This window comes from Urocitellus parryii, chromosome 1 (assembly GCF_045843805.1).
Source record: "Urocitellus parryii isolate mUroPar1 chromosome 1, mUroPar1.hap1, whole genome shotgun sequence".
Classification (NCBI taxonomy): Eukaryota; Metazoa; Chordata; class Mammalia; order Rodentia; family Sciuridae; genus Urocitellus; species Urocitellus parryii.
In genome coordinates this window covers 126,381,022-126,393,763 of record NC_135531.1, presented here as the reverse complement: position 1 = coordinate 126,393,763, position 12,742 = coordinate 126,381,022, and the positions used below count along the sequence as shown (strand labels likewise).

At 51.3% G+C, this 12,742-nt stretch overlaps 1 protein-coding gene across 1 annotated transcript; it reads right to left on the bottom strand.

The window, feature by feature from the left end:
* Nucleotides 1-5,585: 5,585 nt before the first annotated feature.
* Cxcl14 (C-X-C motif chemokine ligand 14) lies at nucleotides 5,586-12,398 on the bottom strand. Its single transcript, XM_026398172.2, has 4 exons — nucleotides 12,110-12,398; nucleotides 11,840-11,945; nucleotides 8,273-8,386; nucleotides 5,586-5,854 (listed from the first exon to the last, which is right to left on the bottom strand). Exons 1-4 carry the CDS (start codon nucleotides 12,171-12,173, stop codon nucleotides 5,839-5,841), a joined length of 300 nt encoding a protein of 99 aa, XP_026253957.1. The 5' UTR covers nucleotides 12,174-12,398; the 3' UTR covers nucleotides 5,586-5,838.
* Nucleotides 12,399-12,742: the final 344 nt, after the last annotated feature.

Genomic DNA, 12,742 nt, shown 5'->3' with positions numbered 1-12,742 from the left:
GATTATTTTAAATCTGGCTTTGAATTAATTTTGAAACCAATATTGACTTGCTCCTAACTGAAGTGTTAAGTGGAACCTGATGACATTGTGGTCATTTTTCTGCTTCTGTTTACTTGGTGTTGGTGGGGAGGGGGAGACCTCTGGCTGCTTCTTTTACTCCAGGAGAATTTGTGTCTGTCAAATAGGGCCCAGCCAGCACTTTTATGGTTCTAGGCTCACTTTGCTGAGCAGGGAGAGAAACCCCAGAGAAGCACCTGGATTCCACCTTTCAAAGATCAAACTAAATCTGGCTATTGCTGGTTGTCTGGGCGGCCCATGAGAACTGGATGATTCATCTCCATTCAATCAACAGGGGATAAGCCTAGAGCTAGGCCCTGGTGGCCAGAGCTTGCCATCACAACAGACTATTCCATGGGCTGCGGTAGACAGGAACAATAATTCATCCTTTAGAACAAAATTCGCTTAAAATCCTGCCTCTACCACCTTCCAGCTGTGTGAATGTGGGTGATCAGTTTCCTCATCTGTGAACTGATGTGGTTGTTACAGGATTCAATGAGTTGAGGCACATATGGCCTCAACACAGGGACTGGCTCACAATAAGCAGGAATTTCATCAGTCACTATTCTCATGTGGTCTCAGGGACCACAGTCAGCCTCGGGGCTGAGGCAAAGGCTCTTTGCTGCCCCCTGGTGGTAAGGCACAGAGCCGTCTCCCACAGGGGTCTCAGGGAGATACAGCCTTAAAAACAAGAAACTTGCTTTGGGATTTATTGCTTCCCTGATGACCTCCAAGAATACTCATGCAACTTTTTGGAAATGGGTGAAGAAGAAAACCCCTAAGAGCTCCAAAAGAAGCATGATGTCTTCCTCGTATGTGTGTGTGTGTGTGAGGGGAGGGTGAGTATGAAAGGCTTTGGTAGTCTTCCTCCTGGACAGGGAAGCTGGGGATGGGGACTCCTTTGCTGGCTTACTCCCTGGAGGTGGTGACCAGGGAGAGGGAGGGAGCTGTGATGTTCCCTGTGGGCATGGCTGCTGTTCCTGGGCTGCCCCTGAATTTCCCCGTGTTCTCAATTTTTCTGACCTTGGAGCTCTGTCTTTGCTGGCCTGGCTCATAACTCATCCATGGCCCAGGGTGCTGTCAGCAGGGGTGGAAGCAGCCCATGTTGTGTTATTTAATAACAACTTGCAATTTTCCATGAGCCCCCTAAGAGGTTTCGGTCAGGGGTCTTCCTTCTCTGAGCATTGGAGAAGTGCCCCTTTGGGGGTGCCCTCAGGGTCTGCTGTGTGTCCCTCTAGTCCAGTGCTTAGGTCAGGCAATTTCTACCTTCCTTGTAGACTGTGGGTATCTGGAGGGACCCCCACACACACACTTTGGTACATAGTCCATAGTAAATATTTGATAAGGACACAGTGGCTAGGCCACAGAATGATTGAATTCTGCTCTTGAAGACAAGGAACCACACCTGGCCAAATCTCTTTTCTCCCATGGTGCTCAGCAGGGAGCTTCACACATAGCAGTAGCTCAGTGAATGCATAAAGACAGCATGTTCTCAGAGGGCTCTTTAAGACCCTGATATTAATTAGTGAATCAACTGTATTTGAGTATAGTAGTCCTCCCTTAGCTGTAGTTTCACTTTTGGTTTGAGGTACCCAAGGTAGAATGTGGTTAAAATAGTAAACGGAAAATATTTAAGTGGGAAATTCCAGAAATAAATGATTCCTAGATTTTAAATTGTAGGCCATTCTGAATAGCATGATGAGATCTTTCAGCATCTCCCTCTGTATGCCTGGGACATGAACCACACCTTTGTCCAGCATATCAGCACTGTAATCACTACCTGTCCATTAGTCAGTGGCCTTCTGTGTCACTGTCATGGTATCACGGTGCTTGTGGTTACATAACCCTTATTTTGCTTAATAATGGCCCCAAAGCACATGATTAGTGATGCTGGCAATTTGTATATGTATGCCAATGAGAAGCCATAGAGCGCTTCCTTTAAGTGAAAAAGTGAAAGTGTTAGATTTAATAAGGAAAGAAAAAAACGGTGTACTGATACTGTGCCTAATTTACAACTTTATCATAGGTATGTAATTATAGGAAAAAAGAGGCTACGGAGGCTTTGGTACTAGCCATGGCTCAGACATCCATTGGGGGTCTTGGAACATATCCCCCACAGATAAGGGGGGTGCCACTGTACCTCCTAAGTACCCTAATAGGTTCTGGGAGTTTTTTCAAGGAAGCATAAGCATCTGGCTTCTAAGAACATGACTTTGTAACATTTAAATTGACACAATAATTGTACATATTCATGTGGTGCAGTGTGATATTTTAGTACATGTATACAAGGTGCAAGGATCAAATCAGGGTAATTAGCATATCTATTACCTCAAACATTTATTATTTCTTTGTGTTGGAAACGTCTTCTAGCTGTTTGAAATGTACAAAAAAAAAAAATGATTGTTAACCAGAGATGGATAATGTTTGAACAGAGGGCCTTGCATCTTTTCTTTTGTATCAGGCTCTGGAAATTATGCAGTCAGTCCTGAGGTGAGGTCGAGGTTGGGGCGATCTGGGCAGGGTTCGGCCAGGTGGGATGGGGCTGGAGCTCGAGGAGGTGACTGTCCTGGTGTCAAGCAGCAACAAGTACCCACTCAGGACATGCTTTGGGAGGTCAGAGGTGGATGGCTTTGGATCCCTGTGTGTAAGTCTGCCTGTGAGGAAGTGGCGGCTCCCCGCTGGGGCTGCCCACGGGTCTGGTCTGCCCTGTGGCAGAAGAGTGTGCTCCTCTTACCCAGGGGAGCCTGAGACAGCCACAGCCGCAGAGCCCACTGGGAAAGGCCTTGCTTCACTGCACTAGATTTACTCTCCCTTCTGGAATGTGCTGGAAAATCCAGAGGAGAGAAATGACTCTGTGCCTGTCAGAATAGGGGTTCCACTCTGAGCTGAGCACGGTTCTGGCACCGGTGGGTCTTGGTCTGGTGTTTGAAGAAGTGCTGGTGCTCGGGGCCTCTTCTTGGTACTCTGTTGGAGGAAAGGGTGCAGGACCTCTGGAGAAGCAGAGCCCCATCTTTGATCCCTAGGGACACAGATATTTGGCAGGATAAGAGACACTTCAAAATCACCGCTCCTGTTCTTTGACAGATGGACGGACCTTGAATTCCAGCCTTTCCTCTACTTACCTAAACTAATAGCTTAGCTTGTCCGGGCACCTGCCATACAGTCCTATTGTGAGGGTGAGGTGCCCAGGTAGTGGCTGTCAAGAGATGCCATTACCATTGTTGATGACAGTCTGGGGCTTGGGAGATCAGCAAAGGGAGGGACCATTTGGGCCTGCATGATGGGGGAGGGTGGGCTGGCACTAGATCCACAGGCAGAAAAAGGCAGGGCCCATTGAGGGTGGAGAAGAGCTTGTGGCCTGTTTAGAGTGCGCCTAGGGTGAGCAGGAGAGTGGCGTGAGCCTAGACACTCAGAATAGTGTGGTGGCAGCCTGTGCCCTGTGCCATCTTGCCTGCAAATGAAGGGGCCTTTGCAGGGGGAGGTGGCAGAGCTCTTTCCACAGCCTGCCTCCTCCATGAGGCCCTGTTGGAGCTTTGGGAAGAGGGCCTGGTCTCTTCTGTCCCCTGCCCTGGTTTGTGCCATTCTGTTGGTCACTCTTATCCTGTTCTGTCTGTTGGTGTCTGACTTCTCCATCTGGTCTACCTTCATTTAAGGGAAGATGGAATCATCCCAGGGAGCTCACAGTCTCCAGCCCAGTATGGCCTCAGCCCACCTGCTCCTTCCTTCCCTACAGAAAGGCTGCTATCCCAGCTACCGGAGAAAGTGTTGGCTGGTAAGAAACCTCTGTGACCTCAGGCAGGTTTCTTAACCTCTCTGGTCCTCAGTTTCCTCAGGAATACATATGTTGTAACTTGGAGTTTTGGGGAGGAAATAAGAATTGATAAGAAGGACTGGCGATACTACCCTACCTGGGTACATGCTAGGACAGAGCATTTGCTGTGTAAGTCTGAGCAGAGCCGGCATATCAGGAAGCCATCTTCAGAGATGAAGGGGATGTGGGGGACTGCCTCCTGCCTCCTGGTCTAGAGACCTGTCCCTTTGTGCAATCCTGCCGGTGTGGGGGACAGAGGGGACCGTTTCAGGGCCTAGCTGACATAGGATGAATGAAACACGGGGCTGTGGGCAGTTTGTGCAAAATGCAAAGTGGCCCGGTCTTGTGACTATTAAAAGAGCTCCATTGGCCAGGTGCTGCCATGCCCTGGCATGCCTCTCTCCTCAGGCCTCAGGGATACCTGAGCGTGTGCCCTACTGTCATGGCCACTTACAGAAGCAGAAACAGAGCCTTAGCATCTCTCCATTGTTTTCACCCCTCATAGCCTGGTTCCAGAGCCCCACGGCCCCTCAGCCGGGCACTTCTGCCCCTCCCTGAGCCCCACTGGAGTTTTGGGGCTCCAGATCCCAGGGAACATTGCCTGGTCCCACCTGCCCATTCCCATCATCCTGCTGCCCCTGGGGGAAGCACTGCCCTCGGGCCTGGCTTCCTATTTTCAGTGGAACCGACAGCCCCACACATTCCACAGAGGCAGTGGCGTCGACAGGTATTTGGGAAACACCAGTTTTCTTTGCCTATACGTCTGTCCCTGTTTATTTAGGAAATGGTAAGCAATTTATTGACATCCAAGATTAATTAAATAGGGGAAAAAAAAGTCAGAGTCTAGGATTTTGGTACATTTCAAATATATTTTATTACTTTTCTTTTCATCTTAGAAAGAATATGAAACCTGCATGCAGTGCTAATGGTTTCTGACATTTACATGGCATATAACACACCAGTACCTCTACCAAAGGAGTGCGGGGTACTCTGCAGAGCGTATGTACAAAGGAAAGGGCGTCTGGTCATCTTGGCTTCCAAAAGATTACTGCACTGTCTACCATTGTGTGGGGAGTCACAGGGATATTGCTTTTCTACTGCATGTCCCCTCGGGGTGAGGGACGCTCAGGTGGCTTCCCCTTGATCAACTGAATCCATGTCTCGGGCTGTGGACTGTGTATGTAATTGTGTATTTTAAAGTTTTCTCCTAAGGGTTTCACTAACATGTTTCTGAAACCTTATATATCGAAGCAGCCAACCTTTCAGAAACCCTCAGGTGGGAGCTAAGACCCAACCCCTTCTTTAAAGACCGTTGGCCTTGCCACCTTGGGATCTTGGACACAAATGTTTCCCAGAATGTGGAAAAATGAACCTGGGCAGGGGGGCAATGAGGCATGATGCTCTGGCCACCAAACGGATCTAAGCACAGATGCAGAGAGGCCTGTTCCTACTTGCCTGGTGACAGGGGCCACTGTGGAGTCACGGAGGCTGTGACCGGCTGCAAGCCCAGGAGAGCTGTGGCAGCTGTGCCGAGGCGCCAGGCCCTCTGGGCGGAAGCTTCCCCAGCTAGAACCGGAGCAGATCTGCAATGAAATGTCTCACCGAGCTCAGTGTTCCTCCTGGGCGCTTATAAAGCTCAGATGTGTAGTGACGCATGGACGAATACAAAAAAGCATTTTTTAAAAAGGAAAGGCATGAGTTTCCCCCTTTTTTTCGGTAAAAAGCCGCCTGTGTTAAAATCTGGCGTGCAGGAGAGTTGGGTCTCACATCTGGAAGCCTTTTGCACACAGCTATAAAATGTAAAAACTGACCCTTGGTAAAAAGTGCTTCGTAACAATATATAATTTGTGTCTTATGCCTGTGAGAAAGAGAGGATTTTTTTCTTAATTTTTTTTTTATTTTAATCTGTAAAGTCCTTTGCTGAAGTCTCCCAACTGGTCTGGAAGTGTTTCTACCCAAGATCCGTCACCCTATTCTTCGTAGACCCTGGGAAGAGAAAATGCAGGTGTAAGAGGCTGGGGACCAGGTGGTGGCAGTTCCCAGCCTCCCCCAGGCCTGTGGGTTGGGGAGCAGGAGGGACGCCTCAGAGAATGTGATTGTGGGGACACAGAAGCTCACACAAGTCTGGCTTTGTCCTTTCTGATCAGCCTCCACCTCTGCAGCCCCTTTCTATCCTCAGAACCCTATGGAGTGAACCCCTTTGCATATGGGAACACTGCAGGATAGGTAAGATGTGCCCTGGGACCACGGACGGTTCTCCCAATATGGTGGGCTGCAATCCAGTCCTCATCTGTACAAAGCCTCTATTCAGGGAAAATGGCATTGGGGAGGGACATGCTCTCCCCAGACTTGGGCTTGTCCTCTTGAAATGTGCCCATTCTAGAGGCTGCTTGCTAAAGACTGAGGAGGGGGTAGGCGGGGCTGAGGCTGTGACAGAGGGGCCTGTGCCTCGTGGTGCCTCCTTTGGCTGGCCTTGCCTCACCTCTGCCCGTTATAGGCCTGTGTGTATTCATGAGCCACCTCTCCCCTCACCTCCCAAGCCGCTGCCTTGAGGTATTCCTTCTAGTTCTGACTCATGGCTGCCCCAAGGCTGCACTTCACACTCAGACAACCCATTGCTCCTTCTGTCTTGCTCCTGATTTTTGAGTAAAGTCACCTAATCATGCTTTGAGTAAAAGGTGCAGCTGCTCTCCAGGGCAGCCAGAAGCTCTGGTCTTGGAGGCGCTCAGCTCCCTCGCCTGGCAGCACAGCCCAGCCCTGCCCTGTACCCTCTTCCTTCACCCCGGTTCAGCATTTTCTCTGTAAGAGGACTTTAAAGAGTTCCTTTATCTCCATTCTCCACCTTGTAAGACGTTTTTCAACCCTTTGCAGTGGAGAGAGGACTCGACATGCCTCCTCCTCTCCCAGAACACCTGGGCACTCTAAGACAGATGAAGGAACTCATGGTGTAATGAAGTGGCGGAGGGCCTGGTGATGGACGGGCTTTCATAGCTTTCGATGCAGTTTGCAAAAGAAGCTGGGCTGCCTTTAGGCCCACGGGGCCTCCTCCTCTTTAAAGCCACAGCCCAGGTGGAGCCGGCAGAAATAGGGCGACCACATAATTTGAGTGTCTCCCAGCATCCTGAGCAAGATGTTCTCAGCCCCCTCCTACCATGGGGCCTGGGGTTAGCTTCACTCCATTTTCACACAGGGCCTTGGAGGGTAACAGACAGTGGATAGGGAAGGCCCTGTTTTTGCCATGTGAGTCGCCTGCCCTGACCAGAAAGAAGCCTTCATTCCTATCAGAAATATAGAAAATATTCTTGTCCCCTCATCATTTTCTATTTCAAGTAACTGCAGACGAGGCAGTTTTGGGGGAAGCAAAAAAGGCTCAGGTGCAGGGTTTGGGTCTGAGTGTCAGCTGTGAGAGCTGGTCACGGGGCTGAGCCTGGGGACAAGAGCCAAGCCAGGTGATGGGAAGGGTGGGGCACCACTGAGGCTGCCTGTCTCCATGGGGGCCTGGCTTCTTGTCCTGCCCTTGCCCTGGGCTCCCAGGCAGGTCCCGCCTCCTCCCCACCTAGTTTTGGTTTCTTCTTCTGCAGGATGAGGTGTTGCACCTCTCATGGGGAAGTCACCTGAGAGCTTGTGCACTCCCTGGCAGTGCTAGGCAGGTTAAAGCACAAGTGGGCCCTGCGTGCTTGAGGAGTGGCCTGCTCCAGGACAGCATCACCTTCACGTGGTATGGGGAGCTGGGAGGTGGTCTCCCCTTCCAAGGTCAGACCTAGGACCACAGGATCAGGGCCAGAAAGCCACCTTCTGATTATGGGAAATAGAGCCCAGGGAGCCCAGGGCACTGGTCAATCTCATCACTGCTGCCCCGTTGGGCATGAGTGACTGTGATTTCAAAGGGTCAGACCCAAGTTCCCTTTTAGCACTTGCATTTGAAGGATTTTCTCAGGTGTCTGGGCAGCATGGGGCACCTTGGAGAGAGCACATTATTGGCAGGGAGTTATCCTTATCATCTCATGGGTGTACCCCCCATTTTGTGGTTAATAAATATGGTTATTTAAGTGGTAAAATTTTGCCCCACCAGATCCACAGAGGATAGCCATGCCAGTGCTCACCCAGCTATTTGACAGCTTATGAGACTTAGATAAAAAGAGCAATTAAGACTATAATATGAAAGTCAGGAGGAGACAGACTTAAGTTCACAAATGGATCCACCTGTGGTGCTTCCAGCCTACTTTGTTAAGTGATGATTTTCTCAGTCCTGGGGGTATGTAAGCAGTATCTGTTCATCTGCTTGCTGTGGATATTGTGGTGGGTCTTCACACATTGGACGGGCTAGCTGACCTGGTGTGGGGACCCCCTTCCATCCTGAGAGCCGCAGGAGGGGAAAGTGGGCAGGAGGGGAAGGGGGTGTACCTGCGCTTCTCGTTCCAGGCATTGTACCACTTGATGAAGCGCTTGGTGCTCTGCAGCTTGGGGTGCAGGCAGTGCTCCTGGCCTCGGTACCTGGAAACACTCTTGGTGGTGATGCTGCAACGGAACAGGATGGGGTAGAGGGTTGAGGCGTCTTGATAGTGGCCCCTGAAGTGGCCTGTGGGTGGCCCTGGTCTGTCTGAATCAGGGCACTAAGTGACTTGGCTTCCACTCTTCCTCAAGGCAGCCCACCCACATGTTCATTTCCTGGCAGGCTCCTTGGAAGGTTTTGGTATCCTCTCATTTCTGAGTCCTTGTTAGGGTCTGGCCCTATATGGAGTGGGTGGCACCTGGAATAGTGTCCTTACCCCCAGTGCACCCCCAGAAGTGGGTTTTCTGCAGACCTCTCTTGGGGAACAAAGGTCAGGGACCAAGCTGTGTTAATGCCTGCAAGGTGAGTGTGCCAAGACCTTTGTTCTTGGACTTGAGGAGCCCTATGGTGGGGCTAAGTTGTGCCCTGATGATCCTGTCATCTCTGTCTAAAGCTTCAGTCTCAGCTCCTCCTGCTGCAGATTTTCCCAGGACGAGGCATTTGCCCACCCTGAAGCCAAATCTTATTGAAGCCCATTCAGACACTTGAGTGTTAAGCCCCAGTTATCTTGCTTCAGGCAGAAAAACAAGACCTGGCTTCTCCACAGCCTGAAGCCCTCAGATCTCTATCAGCCTAGATTCCAACACCTGGCAGAATCCTTGCTGTGCAGTGGAGAAGCAGGGTGTCTTTGTACAGGGTGCAGGGGCCTGAGTTGGAGCCCCACGTTTGGCTGTAGGATCTTAACCTCTCTGAACCCGTTTACCCATCTGTAAACTGAATCTGAAAATAGAACCTACTTCATAGAGTTATTAGGATGATGAAAGGATATAACCTATACAATGTGCACAGTGGCTGGTAGGTGCCCAGCTGACAGTTATTAGCAATTAGTCATGGGAGATGAGACGGGAAAGGAGAAAGACAAGCCTCAGTATGGGATGTATGAGCTGCAGTCTGGCAAGGGAGGAGAGCCTACTGCCTGCCCAGGGCTATGCCCCTCTCTGCCAGGGCTGGCCAGAGGGATGGCAGGAGCCAGGAGGAAGCTTCTGGTTGGGTGGGGGGAAGCATGGTGTTCAACAATGAGAGTCCACCTGGGACACTTGCAAAGTGCAAGGTGAGAGGTAAAGATGCCACTTCCTTCCTGAGGAGCCAAAGAAGGGTGGTTGGAAGTGAGAGTGAAAAGAGGAGGAGGAGAGGGAGGGAGCTCAGCTAGATCCCATGGGTTACCAAAGTCAAGTGCAAGGGCCAAGTTCTAGAAGGGTTTTCATGAATGTGGTTTCCAAACAGTGGGAAGAGAGAATGGGATCTTGCCACCAGAATGGGGGCAGAATGTTTTGAGGGCCCAAACCCGGGGCCTAAGGATGGGTCTTTGGTCCTGCCTTTCCTGGAACCCTTGGTGAGACATGTGGTACCCTGAGCATGGGGCCAGGCTTCAGAGTGAAATCTAGGTGTTTCCCTCTCCCTGGTACCTAGTCATCCTGCAAGAATTTAGCATGTGCATTTTCTCTGTGCTGACAAAGCTGCTTTTGTACTCTGAGTGAAGGGACATGGCAAAACCTGATAAAATCCCCTTCTCAGTTAGGTCAGTGTGCAAGCTGAACATTCCAAATCCTGAAGGTTGGAAAGAACAGGAAAGGACACTCAGTACCCCCACCATGGTGCAGAAATGCTGCATCATAACACTGAGGTTATGAACATTGGTTGTGGAGTACAGAAAGGAGAATTCGTGATCCCAGCAACTAGCCGAAATTCTGGGTCCCACATCCCTCTCCTCAGCAGTTATGGAATGTTGAAGGTTTCGGTGAGAGCTCAGTGGATATATGACACAAATTGACCTTTTTAGAATCTGGACTCTTCTGGATCCTTCTGAGTACAAGGGCTCCCACTTGCAACGTAGACTGCTCTGCCCCCACCCCCAGCCTCAGCAGAGATTTCTGGGTGACTCGGGGTGAGCTGGAAAACTTCCATTTGTTTAGCCTTTGCAACCAAGAATCTGCCTTGGCAAAAGAGAGCTGGCCCCTGTCTGATCTAGAAAGTCTTAAGGATCTGGGGAGGGGAGAGGTGCCTCTAGCCCTCTGAGGGCTCTGGATGATTTAAGAGAGGATGACTGGGTACCGATCTCATGAGGCCACTGCAGGTTTTCTTTTTTTGCTACCTGAAGCCACCTCATATACTCCCTTGATTGTAGTTTCTCTCTGTATCTGAAGAAGTTTAGCCAGGAAAGAGCAAGCCTATCTGGTGAGGATTCTGTCCTTTCCAGATGTCACTGAGATCCATACCTTGTTTTCATTCCCTACGAGTTCTCAGATACAACTTGCAATGCCATCTGACATGTTAAACTCTGGAGCTGGAAGTGGCTTGGGGCTTGTGACTCCTCCCCAGCTCTTTTGTCTCCCTGGTCCCCACCTGAAAGGATTTCCGGGCAGCTTTACTGGACTTGGTCTGCAAGGCGAGGGCCAGGGATGAGGGTGTTAATTTTTGTTGGGGTCATCTCAGGCCAGTGCTTTTCTAAATTCCCCTACCCTTGGCCAGACTGTAGCCCAGGTGGTGGGGGTTGTGGGGTGTGGGTGTGCCCTGCCTTCACATACACTGTGTGAAGGCCTCTGGGCCAGCAGGGCCAGCCGGTGCAAGTGGAAAGCACTTGCCCAGACTGAGAATAAAGTGTGTCCTGTTTCTGGGGGAGGGGAAGAGGGACCAATGGTCCATGGCAAATATTTGGGAGCTGTTTTGCCAAGGGCTCCCTTCCTGGCCAAGAGGGTATTGATGGGAAAGCAGTGGTGCTGGCCTCAAGTGGTTAATTGGGAAGCGGAGGAGCACAAAACTCAGTGTTCTCTTGCTCTGCCCCAGTTTTAAACATTGCCGGCATCCCCACCAAGCAGGGCTTTGGGCTTGTGGCACATTAACCCCAGCAAAACACTTTTCACCCAACTGCTCAGGCTCAGGGACCTGCAAGAAGTCCAGCTGCTGCGGAAAGGGCTGGGGTGTTCTCACAATGAAATCCCTACAAGCTGCAAACTCGCCATCTCAGTGGACAGTCCTCAGATTGGAGACTCTGAGAGGAAAGTTAGGACTTAATACTGGCGTTATTCCTTTCCCCAGAGGCAGGAAGGCAAGATGGCATGCTGAACAGTTTGGGTGTGAGCTGGTTTTGAGTGACTTCAATCTAGGTGATCTAAGTTGGCATTCAGGAGCCCTTTAACCCTTGATGGCCCTAGTACCATCCCTGGTAGCCACAATAGCAAACTGCGAGGCTATTCGTTTGAATAACTAGCAAGGGTGGACTTGCAGATACTTTCTGGAGCACAGGACAGTGACCCCCTTTCAGGACTGTCTCAGCAGCGTACTAAGGGCTTGTTGGGCGATTACAAAGCCTTAGCCAAGGTCTTGATAAAGACAGAGGGAAATGTTTGTTAGCCTGACCCAGCCCCAGGCTATGCCCTGGCACCGGTCAGACTCGCTCTTGGAGTGGAATTAGAACTCACATAACCATCTTCTCCTCGCAGTGCGGGTACTTTGGCTTCATTTCCAGCTTCTTTACGTCGCTGTAGCGGATCTTGGGCCCTTTCCGGGAGCATTTGCATTTGGACCCTGCGGGAGAGAGCGCAGGAGAGGGGGCTGCTTAGTTGAACCAGGGATATCGTACCCCACGATTGTCCTCGGTGCCAATCCAGATCCTCAGGATCTCAGGTGCCTAGTAGTTGGTGTTTAGGTTCCCCAAGACGGGACAGACAAGGGGACTTTCCAACACTCACCGTCCACGCGCGCAACGCAGAGCGCCAGGAGCAGCAGGAGCAGCGCGGCGGTCAGGAGCCTCATGCTGGCCGGAGGGGCGCGGGAGCAGGGACGCGGGGACGGCGCCGGCCGGTTGAAGTGGCGGCCTGGGGAGGCCGCCCGGCTCGGCTCTCTCGCCTCAGAGCACTCCTCCCGGCTTGGCTTGCTCCAGCTGCGCGCGTCAGTGGGTGCCTGGGCAGTCTGTCGCTGCGCTTTGCGCTCAGCTCTGGGATCTCTCCACAGCCTCCCTCCGCCCGCCCTGGCCTCTTTTAAATCCGCTCCTGCCCTCGCAGTGAGCGAGCTCATTAATATGCAGAACCACTCGGTGACTCACTGAGATTTCTCAATGTGGTGGGGGGAGGAGACCTTCCCAGCCCGCCCGCCGCCCGCCCAGGGATAGATCTCAATCTTAGCTGCGCACACTTGGAACCACGCGCGCACATGCACACTCACAGTCTCACATCCGCTACCGCACAACACGCTCTCCTTCACACACTTGCACACTCAAACCACAGTCTGCACGCATTTCCTAGTGCTGCTGCTGCTCTACCTTGGGGAAGCCAAACCGTGGAGAGGTTGAGAAAGGGTGCTGCTTTTCTGATTCACGTGGATCC

What these genes read in the sequence shown, in the direction of transcription:
- Cxcl14 (XM_026398172.2), bottom strand. Translation starts at nt 12,173, where the DNA reads ATGAGGCTCCTGACCGCCGCGCTGCTCCTGCTGCTCCTGGCGCTCTGC. An exon ending in CTGCGTTGCGCGCGTGGACG is followed by an intron (nt 11,946 to 12,109) that starts GTGAGTGTTGGA and finishes TCTCTCCCGCAG; the next exon opens with GGTCCAAATGCAAATGCTCC. An exon ending in TGCGAGGAGAAGATGGTTAT is followed by an intron (nt 8,387 to 11,839) that starts GTGAGTTCTAAT and finishes GTTCCGTTGCAG; the next exon opens with CATCACCACCAAGAGTGTTT.